Here is a 17,776-nt window from a genome sequence, read left to right on the forward strand (position 1 = left end):
CAAAAATATACCTAAGATCTCAATAAACAACTTTGTAGAACATATGAACTTCCTAGGAATGATTCTTAACACCGTTTAGGTAGGTCAATATAAGTTAGTAAGAAAAACTAAAGGAATTAAACTATTAAATTATTATAAACTAAAGCCTACTTTTAGGCAGCTTAAAAAAATATTTATTTCATTTATTTGATTCGAACTTTTTGTTTTTTGCGATTATGATCTTGAAGATGAAGTTTTTTTGATTTTATATGTTCACAGTTTTTGTTCTTTATGACAAGGGCTACAACTTTGCCATAGAGAGTAAATCAAAATTCCAAACTGTTTAAAAGATATGAGCCTGAGAAAATGCTCACTTTTTTGCAAAAATTACACTGAGGCCCCAAATCTTTGGGGGCTCATAAAAAAAGTATATGACTTTTGGCAAAACTTCTTTTTTTTGGTCTTTTATCTTTTTGTGGTGTCCGTATATGGTTATTTTTTATCGTGTTGCACGGTGTAAGTATTACAAATTGTTTTAAAAATCTTTGAGAAAAATTACAAACATTTTTTTTTATCAAAATGTATTTCAATAATTTGAATTTGATTATTTTTCACGACTAAGTGGATTGAGATTTTAGTTCTTGGAGTTTATTAGATATAAAATAGTGTTTTTGGAAAATAGTTTTGACAACTATTATGAAAGATATTTGCGAAAAACCAAATAAAGTCAAGGTAAAAATCCAAAACATGAAAATTTAAACTTAAATATCTTTTAAAGTATAAAAGATAACAGGATTTTCTTTATTATCATATTTGCTTTATAACGAAAATTCCTTTAATGTCTTTCCATTTTTGTACAAGAACGAGCTCTATAAAGCTTTGGAAACTAAAGGTGGTCAACTTTAACACACTGCATCTCACCTTGTATTCATTTTCTGAAAGCTTATGTTCTCCTATACGATTTGTTTGTACATAATTTTGCAATGGGGCCAATTTTCATCCGATTGACACCAAATTATCAAGGTTTTTGGGAACAGCATATGCTAGGAGACTTGGATTGCAGTTTCGTGAGGGAGACAATACTGTTAATATTGTTACGTTTTAACCTTTTTAAAACGCTGGTTTATTTCCTTTAAATAAACCGGATACTTTTGATTGCAAATAAAAGCCGTTTAGTAGTTTGAAAATGGTAACAACTCTTTATTTATTCAAATGTACAACAACAACAGAATTAAATAGTCACTCAATGTTTTTTATACACGTTTGTAAATTCACAGAAATACAGACACAATTTATAATGTACACGAATTTACTTGAAAAACACAACACACTTTAAGGCACTCAGTTGATGTTTATTCGAAAAGAGTCTCTGAAAAACTCACTCACGACTGCAACCTCTGCCACTAATTATAACACTGCCATCTGCACTCTAGATTGTTCTTTAACTGTCAAAATTCGAATATTCGAAGATCTTACTAATACATACGCCATCTGTGGTGTACTTTCTACAATGTTCTTTAACTGAATATTCGAATTCGAATACAGCGTTGCCAACTTACGATCAAATCAACTGAAAGCTTTTATTTAATAATGCCCACAGATATGTTACAGTTTGCTATTACAGCACTGTTATTTGAAAGCATTATCAATCGCATTAAAATCGTTATATCTGAATTCAAGTACAATTTCGTAACAATATTGACTTTTTTGTACAATTTCAAAACATCATAAATATGTTGTTTTGAAACTGATTTTAAAATTGTTTATTTTATTTGAAAGATATGCGTTTTGTTTTTTAAACAGGCAAAGATTTGTAAAAATCGGTTACTAAATGGCTGGGTTACAGTGGTTTAAATTTTAGAGAGCTCCCAAAAAAAACCTAAAAGACGAAAAACATTGTATCACAAAAGTTAGCATAACTCATTAATTTTTTAATCGATTTTTATTTATTTACATGTTTTGGAAAGGTATTCGGGTATGATTTTTCATTAAAATAAGAAATAAATATTTGACTGCCTCACGATCAACTTAGAGCGTGAAGAAAATTGTAATTTTTTGAAGAAAATGCAGTTTTTGAAACTTTATCAACCACAACCTAGCCATTTTCCTGACAATTTTCAATATAGTTTTTCTTTTGTTAAAAAAGTAAAACTCATATCTTTTAAATAAAAGAAACACTTTTAACATCAGTTTCTAAAGAACATACTTATGATGTTTTGAAGATGTAACTTTAAGAATATCATTATTTCATAACATTTGCTAATAAAAATAGTATCTAACGAAGATATCGAGAAAAACTATATATAATTAAGAACTCTTTGGACTCTAATAAACAGGAGTGGGGTTCTCATATGAGAACCCCATATATACAAACTGCTAAGCTTTTTGCTTGTCTGCAGACACAGAGTCCAGATTCTCTAGCGGGAATCGAACCCTCAACCCTCAGATTAATAGTCCAATTTGGTTGGTTTATTAAAAGTGTTTCAAAAAATTTTAAAATAATATTGGCATTTAGTTAGGAAATTGTTTTGAAAATCTGTATTTTTATAGTTTTATAGTAAATAGAGTACAATGCAAACATTTTATTATCAAAACAATTCATAAGTTGAAACTGAAATTCAAGGAAAATTACAACTTGTAAATAAGTATGTATTATGTGTTGTTTTTCTATAGCGAACGAGTACTTTGAGTGGAAATTTAACATGTGTTTTGTTATTGTAACAAAAACAAAATACATGTAAAACGTCCACTCAAAGCACTCGTTCGCTATAGAAAAACAGCACATTAATAAAAAAGTACTTAAACATTGCTACTATTTACAACATTACTAATATACATAATAGGGTTCCTAATTTTATGGACTTTTTCCATTCCCGAGAAATAATAAAAAACTCTGCTCATTCCCGGCAATTCTTGGGAATATTTGAATACAAAATTTTGGCCAAAAACCATTAACATTTTTCAAATAATCAGTCAAAATTTAATCATATTTAATTAAATGCGGAATTTTTTTTTCCAATTTTTATTTTAAAACATATGTTCAATATAAATTAATTCAAAGTATTGGCCATTATTATCTATGATATTTTCCCATCTTTCTGGCATGATATGCATTCCGAACCAACAGAACTGCTCATCTTTAGAGAGAGCGTTCTGCATCGATCAGAAGACGGGGCAAGTTCTGGATTATAAGGCGGGTGAGGCAAAACTTCCCAACCACTTCTTTCTATATAGTTTTTAGCAGTTACTGCAACATGTGGCTGAGCATTGTCATGATGCAATATTACGGTTTCATGACTGGCCCCATATTTTGGGCGTTTTTCGGCCAATGCTCGCTTCAAACGAATCAGTTGCGTTAGGTACAGGTTCCATTAGATGGTTTTGTCTGATTTCATTAGCTCATAATACATAGAACACTATTGCTCCCACCAAATACAGAGCATTACCTTAGCGCCATGGATATTTGGTTTTGGAAGCGATTCAGCTGGTTGGCCGGGTTTCACATAAGATTTCTTAATCTTGGGGTTATTGTAATGTATCCATTTTCCATCGCAAGTAATGATTCGATGTAAAAATTATTTTCTTTTATAGCGTTCAAGCATCATTTCGGACATGGACAATTGTCTTTCAAGAACTCTCAGCTTCAATTCGTATGGTACCCAATTTCCCTGCTTTTCGATGAATTCTGCTGCTCGCAAACATTTTGAAATTGCGGCTTGAGTAGCTCCCAAGGATTTTGCAAGCGCTTGTTGAGTTTTAAAACAATCTGCATTGAGAGACATTGAAAGACGATTTTGTATGTCTGAAATCAATTTTGCACCGAATCATTATTTGCGATAACCTGAAGCGTAACAGATCGTATGTGGAGCCCAGCCAACCAAAAATCCATTCTCTGTATTTGATGGTAGAAAAAAGGGTGCCATCTATCTAGAAATTCGCGAAATTTCCCGAAAAAAATTCTACAAAAATATTTCCAGGAATTCACTTCAAATTTTCCAAATAAGGAACCCTAATACAGAGACGGAGCGATGTAAGCAAGAATTTGTTGTTAAGTTTTCTCCTCAAAATATCAAGGACTTTTATTTATTTATTCATTTCTTTAATGTCTCAATAGCAACGTTAAGGGAATTCTCACATCTTCTAGTTTCTTTACAGAATGTCAGGAAAAAAATAACAAAACAATTTACACAATTACAAAAAATATCCATGGAGTGAGAGAGAGAGAGTGCTGTATGTATAGTATCTGTGTAATATGAATAATAATAGCAGTATTAGCAATATTACTAATGCTAGTATAGCAACCATAATATTTCCTCTACCTGCTACCCTGCAAGCTCGTTGAACTGGCTCTGCTACGATAGAAGTTGTTAGACTCTAACCTGGTCTACTTCAATAAAAACTATTTCTTGTTAACAAAACAATTTTGGTGAACATTGTTCTGTCCCAATGTGAATCTGAATTTCTAAACCGTGATATATTTCGCAGGATAGTCCTTTAATTTGATATGCATGTCGGGTTGACAAATATTTTTGGTGAAATTGTAAATATGACTACCGAATTCATCGTTGGAAAGGTATTTAAAATGCATTTCATTTAATACTCTATTTATATCTAAGTACATGAGTTCAACAGCCAGACTCCTCTATATATAAAGATCCAGAATAGATATACTTTATGGGGTAGCAGATAAAAAATGTAGATATTACAATCCGAATGTCTAGGATCAATATACACACAGCCTCAAAAGTGAGTAAACACCAGTGAATTTTTTTAAGATCACGAAAATCATTATAGTCCGACTTAATTAATTTTTTTCAGAACTGTATCTATTATTCATCCCAATCTCTAATAAACCGAAACTTTTAAAGTTTAATCGATGGATAGATGGATTTTCATTATCTTAAAAAAAATCCAATAATTTGTGCTGTTTACTCACTTTTGAGGCTGTGTGTATATCCTTGCCTCTCATAGTGTAGGTTATAAAAAGCCAAGTTCAGTTTTATATTGCAAAAGTCTACCTGTCGCCATAGTGTTTGTGATATTAAATTTTTACTATAAACATGTTTGTATCCTGACATAAATATGTTTGTATGATGATTTTTAACATTTTATTTTTGTTGCTTTTTTTTTTTTTGCTTCTGGTATAATAAAGTATACAAAAATAAATTTAAATAAAACTTTCTTACATGTAAAGTGTGGAGTTGAATGTTTGGTTGGTTGGATGGTTGGTTGCCAGGATTACAGGCAGAAGAGATACTTACTTGCAACTGTCTGTTAAGTACTCTTATTAAGGTGGAAGTCTTAAAATGTGTGTGATAATGTTTAAATATTTACTGCTACTCAAAATCTTGTATTATATACATTCGCTATACTTATTTGTTTATTTATTTATGAGCATGTACGTGCATGCATTTGTGATATGAGTAACTGTTGCATGTAGAATGCAGTGAAGACTACTTACTGTTATTTCTTAAAGCTATCTTTACACGATATGAGTTATTAACTGTGTCACGTTCAGGACGAAAATGTGTTCATCAACTGATGTAGAGTTATTCATGGTTTTGGGTTAATCTAAGGCATTTAAGGTTTGATTTAATTTCATTGATATTCATTAAAGAAGATAACTTACACAGTGTAAAGATAGCTTAATAAATATTGTATAACAAGGTGGTTTCATTCAGCAATCAACAAAATTATTGAATTATAAAAAAATCTAGTCTATATATATAACAAGTAAGAGAGCTATATTCGGCTGTGCCGAATCTTATATACCCTTCACCAAATTATACTTGAAAATAACAAATTTAAATATTTTTAGGTGAACAACATTTTTTTTCAGTTTTTTTCATTTTTTGAAAAAAAAAAATTTCGAATTGTTTTTATAAATTTTTTTTTAAAATTTTTTTTTTTTTTTGCTTTTTAAATTTTTTTTGGTGAAAAAAAAAAATTCGGATTAAAAAATATTTTTTCCGATTTTGACCCATTGTAGGTCCAACTTACTATGGTCTTATATACGTCGTTGCAAAGGTCTTTGAAATATCTATCATTAGATATCCATATTGTACATATTAATGACTTAGTAATCCAGATATAGATTAAAAATCGAGGTTGTAAATGAAAAATGTAGAAATTACAAACGGAATGACAAACTTATATATATACCCTTCTCACGAAGGTGAAGGGTATAAAAATGAAATGGTCCATGTATGTAATGTCATCACGTGAGAACGGCCGGAGCGACTTGGCTGATTTTTTTTTTATTCTATTCGAAATTTTCAGGAGATGGTTTGTAAAGAAACAAAATTAAAAAATTCCGGGTAAAACTCGGAAATTCTTTTTTTTTGTGAGTCTAGTCAACTGTAATAAAAAATATCCCTAAAGTATGCAGTACAAATTTTGATATTTTATTTGCATGTGGGTCGGAGAAACTTGAAGAACTAACATTAGTAAATGCTACCGGGCGAAGCCGGGGCGATCAACTAGTTTTTTTAATAAAACCAAATTCTGTTTGGCACTATTCATGGTTTTTATAAACATTTGCACCAGTAGAAACTTCTAATTAATAACAAAGTCGATATCACACTGTTGTTGTTGTTGTAGCAGCACTGATTGCTGAGTTGACAGCCCTTGGCCGAGTGAACTCGGGTCATTCCGGTGCATAGAACCGGCTGCCGTGGCAATGTATCACACTGTTATTAACATTGCTTATAAGTATAATAACATTTACTGTTAAAGCTGTTGAAAGCTCTAGAAATATAACATTCTAGTTTTGTCCGTTAGAGAATTCATGAAACTACCAGAAGATGACACTATATACATATAGATAGAGAGTAGAGAGTTAGTTTATTGTAAGCTCTGCTAGACTTAACATCAACTGTATTACCAGTGTGTAATAAAGTGTGTATATTAAAAGATAGTGACTATTTAAATTGTTGTGTAAATTTAAAATAAAAAGTTGTTACAAATTTTAACCTACTGATCGTTTTTATTTTCCTTATATTTCTTTAGTCTTTGTTTTATTCCATTCTCCTTATTTTACCACACACTGTAATCTGTGCTACGTAGCATGGTAATCTTCTACCATCTCAAGGTGTTGAAATGCTACCATGTAAATAATGATGTAATACAAGAAGGATATTGACTATATATATACTTAGATAGATATTTATAATATATTTGTTTTACACACCAGCTCACACCTACAAGTACTTTTAAATTATGACTTGACATGACTTAGAAGATTTTAATTTACTTTCCTGTCCGTCTGCATGAAAAAACAATTTGTTTAATATAAATGGTTTCTTAATCAAAGTGATTTATATGTATGGGGAATATCAAGTGAAATTTATTTTGTAGTAGAGAAAATATGAAAATTATATGCATACAATAAAAAGTATAAGACAGTTTAGAAGATACTTTTATTACTTTTACTTTTATTAAGAAAATTGATGACTTTTTGGAATGTCAGCAGGTCAAAAATTTTGCTCATTTTAAAAATACCTACATTTTAATAAATGTTTATTATGAGCTGATGACAGTATTATTTATATTATTTTCTTTTAATATCAAGGTTGGCTACCGTTACCCCTAAAATGTGGGATTTACAATACATGGCTTAACTTTTCAACGCGGTTTTTGTTTTTAATAAATTATATGTCATTTTGAAGGGAACATATCTGTCATTTATTCTCACTTAGTTATTGAACATGATAGTCTAAACAACAATTTTTTTTTGCTTCGAAAATGTAGAATTTTATGCCAACAAAGCGTCATATGCGAGAAGTTTTGCTTTACTTTTTTAATTTGAAAACCGATTGCTTACCAAAGTTTATGGTGAATGTGTTCCATCGGTTTCAAAGAGCGAGAGATGGTTTGTTCGGTTCAGAAGTGCTGATTTTGACACGGAAAAGAAAGATCGGCCAGGTTAAGCAAAAAAGTATGAAGACCAAGAATTGGTTGCATTACTCCATGAAGATTGTTTTGAAACTCAACAAGAGCTTGCAAAATCGTTGGGAGCTACTCAAACAACATAACATTTCCGAGCAGCAGGATTCATCCAAAAGAAGGGAAATTTGGTAGCATACGAATTGAAGACGAGATACCATGAAAGACGATTTTGTATGTCTGAAATGCTGCGTAAAAGCTATAAAAGAAAATCATTTTCGCACCAAATCATTACTTGCGATGAAAAATGGATCCATTACGATAGCCCCAAACGTAAGAGATCGTATGTGAAGCCCGGCCAACCAGCCGAAACGACAGCAAAGCCAAATATCCACATTGGGTGGGAACAAAGGGGTCCTATCTATAAAGAGCTGCTGAAATCTGGTCTGACAATCACAGGGAACCTGTATCGAAAGCAAATGATTCGTTTGAAGTTAGCATTGGCCGAAAAACAACCATAATATGCGACCAGACATGATACCGTAATATTCAATTATAACAACGCCAGGCCACATTTTGCAATACCTGTTATAAACTATTTTGAAAGAAGTGGTTGGGAAGTTTTGCCTCAGCCACCTTACAGTACAGACCGTGTCCCGTACTATTACTATTTGTTTCGATCGATGCTGAACGCTCTCTCTGGGGTATACTACACTTTAGAATAGAGTATCCGAAATTGTTCTTGGGCTCAATGGATGAGCAGTTCTTTTAGTGCGGAATCAATATTATGCCAGAAGATGGGAAAAGGTCATAGCTAGCAAGTAAATGTTTCAAAATAAAAGCTACAAATTTGAAAAAATTCCCGCAGTATTAAGTCATACACTCAATACTTTATGATAAAGGTTGAAAATATTTTTTTGGTGAAAAAAAAATTAGTTTTTTTTTATCTGATTTATAATAGGTTTCAACCGTTATTGCTCTACAGAGATAGGAGCCTTGCCATCATGGTAAAGGGTATAATGAACCACATTTATTAGAGTTTTGAAGGATTTTATCTACTGGAATTTAAAATATAAATGTTCGCACTTTTTGAAGCTCTTAGTTGAGTTTAATATTCTTGTTCTTTTCGGTTTTTAATTTAGACTAATCTACAAACTCTCTTCTATTTAAAAAAAATCAAAAAAGCTAAATTCATTTTAAACTAAAAATATTGGGATCATTTTTCACTTCAGAAATGCATGGATTTGAAGGGTGAGAAAAAGAAGAATTTACTTTTTAAAAAATTATCTTTGATGGTTTTTTTTTATGAAATTATTAACTTTGTGTACACATTTCTTAATATCTTAATTGAATTGACTGTCAAATCAAATCCTAAAAAAGATAAAGTTTGCAATTTACAGCAGATTGAGATGGCTATATCTTTTTTTGAAAACTTTTTATGCTCCTTCAAAAGTGCCCGTACGGGGGCACATTTATAATTATGCAATTCTTGTAACGTCAAACAAAAGAAAATATAAAAAATATGAAAAAATCAAAATCAAAGTTTGACGTTATAGGGCTAAATATTGAAAACTCTCCCTAGTGATTCTACCTTCTACAATTATTGTATCATGGTCACTTTCATATTTTTTTTAAAGAAATCGCGTTATTCTCTCGTGTAATGCTCCATTTTTATAACCTTCACCTTCGTGAGAAGGGTATGTATAAGTTTGTCATTCCGTTTGTAATTTCTACATTTTTCATTTCCGACCCTATAAAGTATATATATTCTGGATCCTTATAGATAGCGGAGTCGATTAAGCCATATCCGTCTATCTGTCTGTCTATCTGTTGAAATCAATTTTCTGAAGACCCCTGATATCATCGGGATCCAAATCTTCAATAATTCTGTCAGACATGCTTTAGAGAAGTTTACTATTTAAAATCAGCAAAATCGGTCCACAAATAGCTGAGATATGAGGAAAAAACCAGGACAACCTCGATTTTTGACCTACATATATCTGGATTACTAATTCATTAATATAGACAATATGGATATCTAATGATAGATATTTCAAAGACCTTTGCAACGACGTATATAAGACCATAGTATGTTGGACCTACAATGGGTCAAAATCGGAAAAAATATTTTTTAATCCGAATTTTTTTTCACAAGATAATTTAAAAAACAAAAAAAAATTTTTTTAAAAATTTAAAAAAAAAAATAATTAAATTTAAAAAATTCAAAAAAAACAATTCAAAAAATTATTTTTTCCAAAAAATTAAAAAAACTGAAACAAAAATTTTGTTCACCTAAATATATTTAAATTTTTTATTTTGTAGTATAATTTGGTGAAGGGTATATAAGATTCGGCACAGCCGAATATACATATCTTACTTGTTTTCTTTTGGTTTAAAAAACCTCTTTTCCTAATGACATTTTAATTTTATCAAATGCTTATAAAGCCAAGCTTTTTAAATATTTGATTCAGTAAATATTTCATTATAATAAGAATATTTTTACCAAAAAAAAAAAAAAAGAAATTAAATTCATACAATATATTACTTAGAGCTGCTGCTTATTTTAACAAATATGTTTGCCTTTCTTCAAAATAAACTTTAAAACAAATGTACAAATGCACCAAAAAAAAACTTCAAAAACATACCAACCAAATAATGAAAAAGAATTTTTAATTACATGCCTAATTAAATCCACAAAAAATTGGAATTTAAAATAATCAAAGGTAAAACACTAAAAAAGAAACTAAATCCAATTAATTTTCAAATGAAAAAGGGACAGAGGACGGTAGAAAAGTAGATATTTAAATAGAGTTTTGGTAAATGTATTAGCTGTACAAAAATAGCATAATTGGTTACCCATCAACCAAATTGCAAAGGTTTTAACTGGTGGATTTAACATGGAAGCAGGTCAGTTGTAGAGACTGGTGGTTGTCAGAGAAAATAACTGACCATAATAGTGGCTTAAATTTATTTATTGTATATAAATTCTGATATGAAAAAGTTCTATTTAGCAACTTACTCGTACCTTCTAAATCGTTTAATAAAAATATATCATGAAATGCACCTAAGAGCACAGAAAAAACACTAGCTTTTAACCCTGGGTCTTCAAATTTTAACCATATTCAGTAATTCATTTAAGTTTCGAAAAGAATCGCGATTTTATTCGCGATTTTTAATTTCTTTTTAAATCAATAAAATTTACTTGCGCTTTAATTTTAAATAATGGTATTTTATGAAGTAGATGTCGGATTTGATTGATTTAAGATGTCTTATGGAACTCATAATATTCATTATTGAATTCTGAGTGATTATTTGAAAAAAAGTTCTGGTTTTTGGCTTAAAAATTCTCGGGAAAGAATAGACTTTTTTACCAATTCTCGAGAATAGAAAAAGATTGGGAAATTAGGAGTTTTAGCAGCATAGTTTTAGTATTTAAGAGTAATTAGTAGCAGTGGTGAATTGTCGATAGTATACGGCTCTTGGAGGCTATTAACTCCGATAACTGATCTATTATTGGCAGATGAGACATATCGATGGTGACATATTGAAATCTCTTAACTAGCAATTTTTTCTTATGCTGTGAAAGGTGATTTTGGACCTATTCTATCTTTTAATTACAGAAAATTCTATAATTTCACTTAGTATATAGAAATATTTAAAATAAATTAAGAATAAAATATGAAATATTTACTTACCGGCCTTAATTCAGTAACATCCCAACCCAAATATTCAGCAACAGCCATCATTTGATTAACAATGGCATCCATTTCAGCCGTGTCCAGCACACCATTGCCATCCGTGTCATACAAACGGAACATGACTAAATTAAAAAAATATATCAAAAAATATATGAAAAAATATATACATAATTTATTAACAAAAAAAACTAGCTATTTCCCTCAAAAAATATGCAAATTATTTTTTTATTTGTATGAGCCTGAAAGTATGCAACAAATATATTCAATAAATTTAACAGAAAGTAGGCAATATTTTCTCTCTATTTTTTATATGGAATCACTATTGATTTTATTTTCTCTTTTCTTTTATTGTGATATTTTGTTTAAAAAACTATATTTCTTTTTTTTTGTTATTATTGTTGTTTGCTTTTTTACTTACACTCCAATTTGTCCTCTGGCCGACCAGCTTCTAACAATGATAAATAACATACCACATCCTTAAGGGACACTTTCAGTGTTAAGGGATCAAAATGTGAAAGTTTGCGTGTTAATAATTTAATATCAGCTGAAAATAAATACAAAAGACACACATATAATACATAAGCTCTAACTAACATATTGTAGTAGAAAATTGAAATGTTAATAATATACATTATTAATTACAAAAGTTTTAACATTTAAACATGGTATGTATTTTTACAAACACACACCATACATAAATACTATACATACATGATTATCTTTAAATGTTTACTTATGTAAACATTCATTATATACGTGTTACATTTTACATAAAACTGATGTAATGAATTAATTAATCATACTTTCATGAGTGTGTGTTCTTACATTTATACATACATACACATAAATACTTATTAAATAAATAATATAATCCATCAACAGCTTTGCAAGTTCTCGATTAATGTTATTAGTAAAATAAAACCAACATAAAGGTGGATTGCATAATAAATGCTAAGAAATTCAGAAAGATCCTAAATGAAGGAGCAATAAAATACAAAAATATAATATATAAATAAAGTGTTAATTTCTTAAGTATTGAAGCTTCACTTTTTGGAGTCGACTATTCTGAAGTATATAACTCAAATGTGAGTAAAACTCGATAAAATTATATGACTTAATACAGAAGAACTGAACTAGATCTGAACTGAACTAGAACTGAACTAGAACTGAACTAGAACTGAACTAGAACTGAACTAGAACTGAACTAGAACTGAACTAGAACTGAACTAGAACTGAACTAGAACTGAACTAGAACTGAACTAGAACTGAACTAGAACTGAACTAGAACTGAACTAGAACTGAACTAGAACTGAACTAGAACTGAACTAGAACTGAACTAGAACTGAACTAGAACTGAACTAGAACTGAACTAGAACTGAACTAGAACTGAACTAGAACTGAACTAGAACTGAACTAGAACTGAACTAGAACTGAACTAGAACTGAACTAGAACTGAACTAGAACTGAACTAGAACTGAACTAGAACTGAACTAGAACTGAACTAGAACTGAACTAGAACTGAACTAGAACTGAACTAGAACTGAACTAGAACTGAACTAGAACTGAACTAGAACTGAACTAGAACTGAACTAGAACTGAACTAGAACTGAACTAGAACTGAACTAGAACTGAACTAGAACTGAACTAGAACTGAACTAGAACTGAACTAGAACTGAACTAGAACTGAACTAGAACTGAACTAGAACTGAACTAGAACTGAACTAGAACTGAACTAGAACTGAACTAGAACTGAACTAGAACTGAACTAGAACTGAACTAGAACTGAACTAGAACTGAAATAGAACTGAAATAGAACTGAACTAGAACTGAACTAGAACTGAACTAGAACTGAACTAGAACTGAACTAGAACTGAACTAGAACTGAACTAGAACTGAACTAGAACTGAACTAGAACTGAACTAGAACTGAACTAGAACTGAACTAGAACTGAACTAGAACTGAACTAGAACTGAACTAGAACTGAACTAGAACTGAACTAGAACTGAACTAGAACTGAACTAGAACTGAACTAGAACTGAACTAGAACTGAACTAGAACTGAACTAGAACTGAACTAGAACTGAACTAGAACTGAACTAGAACTGAACTAGAACTGAACTAGAACTGAACTAGAACTGAACTAGAACTGAACTAGAACTGAACTAGAACTGAACTAGAACTGAACTAGAACTGAACTAGAACTGAACTAGAACTGAACTAGAACTGAACTAGAACTGAACTAGAACTGAACTAGAACTGAACTAGAACTGAACTAGAACTGAACTAGAACTGAACTAGAACTGAACTAGAACTGAACTAGAACTGAACTAGAACTGAACTAGAACTGAACTAGAACTGAACTAGAACTGAACTAGAACTGAACTAGAACTGAACTAGAACTGAACTAGAACTGAACTAGAACTGAACTAGAACTGAACTAGAACTGAACTAGAACTGAACTAGAACTGAACTAGAACTGAACTAGAACTGAACTAGAACTGAACTAGAACTGAACTAGAACTGAACTAGAACTGAACTAGAACTGAACTAGAACTGAACTAGAACTGAACTAGAACTGAACTAGAACTGAACTAGAACTGAACTAGAACTGAACTAGAACTGAACTAGAACTGAACTAGAACTGAACTAGAACTGAACTAGAACTGAACTAGAACTGAACTAGAACTGAACTAGAACTGAACTAGAACTGAACTAGAACTGAACTAGAACTGAACTAGAACTGAACTAGAACTGAACTAGAACTGAACTAGAACTGAACTAGAATTTTAATTACATCAATATAAATTAAGGGTACATATCTGTCATTGATTCTTACTTAGTTATTGAACTTTATAGTGTGCAATATGCGGGAAGTTTTGTTTTACTTCTTTAATTGGATAAAAGTGCCGCTGAAGTACACCGATTGCTCACCAAGCTTATGGTGAATGAGTTCCAACGGTTTCAATGTCCGAAATATGGTTTGTGTGGTTCAGAAGTGGTGATTTGCACACGGAAGTCAAATATTGCTCAGGCCAGCCAAAACATTTTGAAGACCAAGAATTGAAGGCTTTAATTACTCCATGAAGATTCATGAGGATTCATCCAAAAACAAGGAAATTGGGTTATTAAAGGAAGTGTAGCCGAGAGACCTTCAAAGATGATTTTGCATGTCCGAAATGCTACTTGAAAGCTAATTTTTGCACCGAACTTGCCATGAAAAATGGATCCATTACAATAACCCCAAGCGTAAGATAGTACGTGATGCCCGGCCAACCAGCCAAATTGACACCAAAACTAAATATCCATGGCGCTATGATAATTCTCTGTATTAGGTGGGAGCAAAAGGTTTCTATATATTATGATCTGCTGAAATCTGACAATAGCATCACAGGGAATCTGTAGCGAGAGCAACTGATTCCTTTGAAGGGAGCATTGGCCGAAAAACGCTCATAAATGAAACCGTAATATTATATTATGACAACTCTCGGCCACATGTTGTAATACCTGTTAAAAAGTATTTAGAATGAAGTGGTTGGGATGTTTTGCCTAACCCGCTTTATACATTGCCTTGTCCGAATAATATTTGTTTCGATCGATGAAGGACACTCTATTTGGAATACGCTTCCCTTTGCAAAAGGGTGATAAATCCATACAAAATTTCTTAAGATATTTGTTTCTATTCTCGTTGTGCCAGTTTAATGTTTAAGCTTTGTTTATGCATAAACGTCAAAGCAAAAGGACGATGACTCCATACTGTATTTCCTAACCACATTCCAATATTTAGGGAAATATTTGAAAACCACTTATTCAAATTCCTGTTATATTTTTAGGTTTTAAGCTTTTCACATCCTACTATTGTAGTTTAATATTTATTATTTAATTAGTTTTAGTTTTGTTTATGTTTATGTCACAATAATTTATTTATTAAGACAATAAGCACTTTGGAAAGTTGAATAAAGTTTCTCCTAAAAAGAAAATAAAATTACAGCTACTTGACAAGAACTTTGGAAATAAAGTTATTAGTGCCATAAAAGACACAGAGATGCAAAAACTTTATAACACAAACTTCTTCCAAAAAAAAAACTGCAAAAAATTGAAACAAAAACATTAAATGTCATCAAAAACACTGGTATACAATAAAACAAATAAAGTAAAGGCGACTATATAACGCCCTAATCTTTCCAAATTACTCCACTTAAGGCCTTATTCATAAATAATTTTTAAATTTATTACGGGTTTTTATAAAACTTTTATAAAATTAAAAATTGATTATGAATAAGGGAGTTAGCATTTAATGCAGTGGTTGGCATAAAGAGAATATGAAACTTGAATTTATCATCTTCATTCTCTATTGTAATCTGGCCATTTGCTGATTGTGATTTTTATATTTTTTGTTTTTATATAATATCATACTCCTTCAATATTGCCATATTTAGTATTTAATGCAGTGGTCGGCATAAAGAGAACATGAAACTTTGATTATAATATCTGAATATTGATAGTGATTTTTTTTAACTTTTATGAACTTCCTTGATATTCGTGTTATTTGCAGATAAATAACTGTTTCTATGTGGTTCCATTGTGTTTATGAGTGACGATAACTGATTTAACCCTTAACTGGTATCGTGGGGTCAAAATGGACCCAAACATTAAAAAATACTTAAAAACAAAAGGCTACTATTTATATAAGAAATAAGTTATGATATATACAATACAAAATGAATTATTATTATATTTCTATATAAGAAAATGTTGTTTAATTTAAAATATCAAAACAATTTAACAATTGTGTTTAAAACAGAAAATATTTCATTTCTTTAATGGGGTCAATTTGGACCCCCGATACCAATTACGTAACTGGAAATATCGACACCAGTTAAGGCTTAATGTGATAAGTATAGAACTGAACTAGAACTGAACTAGAACTGAACTAGAACTGAACTAGAACTGAACTAGAACTGAACTAGAACTGAACTAGAACTGAACTAGAACTGAACTAGAACTGAACTAGAACTGAACTAGAACTGAACTAGAACTGAACTAGAACTGAACTAGAACTGAACTAGAACTGAACTAGAACTGAACTAGAACTGAACTAGAACTGAACTAGAACTGAACTAGAACTGAACTAGAACTGAACTAGAACTGAACTAGAACTGAACTAGAACTGAACTAGAACTGAACTAGAACTGAACTAGAACTAGAACTGAACTAGAACTGAACTAGAACTGAACTAGAACTAGAACTGAACTAGAACTGAACTAGAACTGAACTAGAACTGAACTAGAACTGAACTAGAACTGAACTAGAACTGAACTAGAAAAGGCAATATCTAAAGATATTTGTTCCTATTTCATCTTTCATACCTAAGAAACTAAGTAAAAGACAAAGGCCAATATTTTATCTCGTTGTGCCTATCGATGGTTTAGACCCCCGATACCAACTACGTAACTGGAAATATCGACACCAGTTAAGGCTTAATGTGATAAGTATAGAGCCCTACATCGGACCTAGACACTATTATGAAGCTATTTGTACTAGATTAAGTAATGAAGTATTTGCGGTATTAGCTCTTTCCCTAGGGATCGTTTATGAACATATTTTAACATGTTTGAAGGTTGGCTATCGTTACGAAACGTTCAAAAGGGTAAGGGTAACGATAATTTGGATAATTTCATTAAAGCAAATAATTCCAAGTCGAATGGTATAGTTAAATGTGGATGTTACAAACTTCAGCAGGTAACCATAACACCCTGCTGACTTGTAGTGATTTAGGCTATAAAAAAGCAAGGAGTTCTAAAGAAATTATGCCAAAAATCCTTTGATGTTGTATTATTTAATTGAGTTTTGCTTGAACAAATAAAAGTGGGGCAAATACAAAAAAAGGAAAAACAGCTAGCAGAGATAAAGTTTAAAGTTGTCGCAACGAAAATATAAAAAAATAACTATGTACTTTAATTAACTAAAATTAAAAATGAAATTGCTGATTATAAGATTTCATTTAAAGTGCCAAAGAAATTTACGTTGTACTTTAAAAACAATTTAAAGTTTAAAGATTAAATTTATTTCATTTCAGAGATTGTATAAATTGCTTTAAAATAAAATGTTGGTATAACATGAAAGATCATTGAATGACAGATTGAGGCAAGAGACATGAAATTGATGCCAATAATGTTTTAAAGACTATAGAAAAGGTGGTTAGTAAAGTGACCACTA

The 17,776-nt window shown here is 30.8% G+C and overlaps 1 protein-coding gene across 1 annotated transcript in view; it reads right to left on the reverse strand.

Annotated features, from left to right (window-relative positions):
- The window catches only part of Dgk (diacyl glycerol kinase 1), a 201,471-nt gene that overhangs the window by 46,000 nt on the left and 137,695 nt on the right, over positions 1 to 17,776 (reverse strand). The window contains exons 9-10 of the mRNA XM_065513526.1: positions 11,980 to 12,105; positions 11,559 to 11,683 (exon numbers count right to left, since the gene is read on the reverse strand). Of these exons, the coding sequence (XP_065369598.1) occupies positions 11,559 to 11,683; positions 11,980 to 12,105 (251 nt within the window). The remainder of the gene's footprint in view (positions 1 to 11,558; positions 11,684 to 11,979; positions 12,106 to 17,776) is intronic.

Source organism: Calliphora vicina, chromosome 5, assembly GCF_958450345.1.
Source record: "Calliphora vicina chromosome 5, idCalVici1.1, whole genome shotgun sequence".
Classification (NCBI taxonomy): domain Eukaryota; kingdom Metazoa; phylum Arthropoda; class Insecta; order Diptera; family Calliphoridae; genus Calliphora; species Calliphora vicina.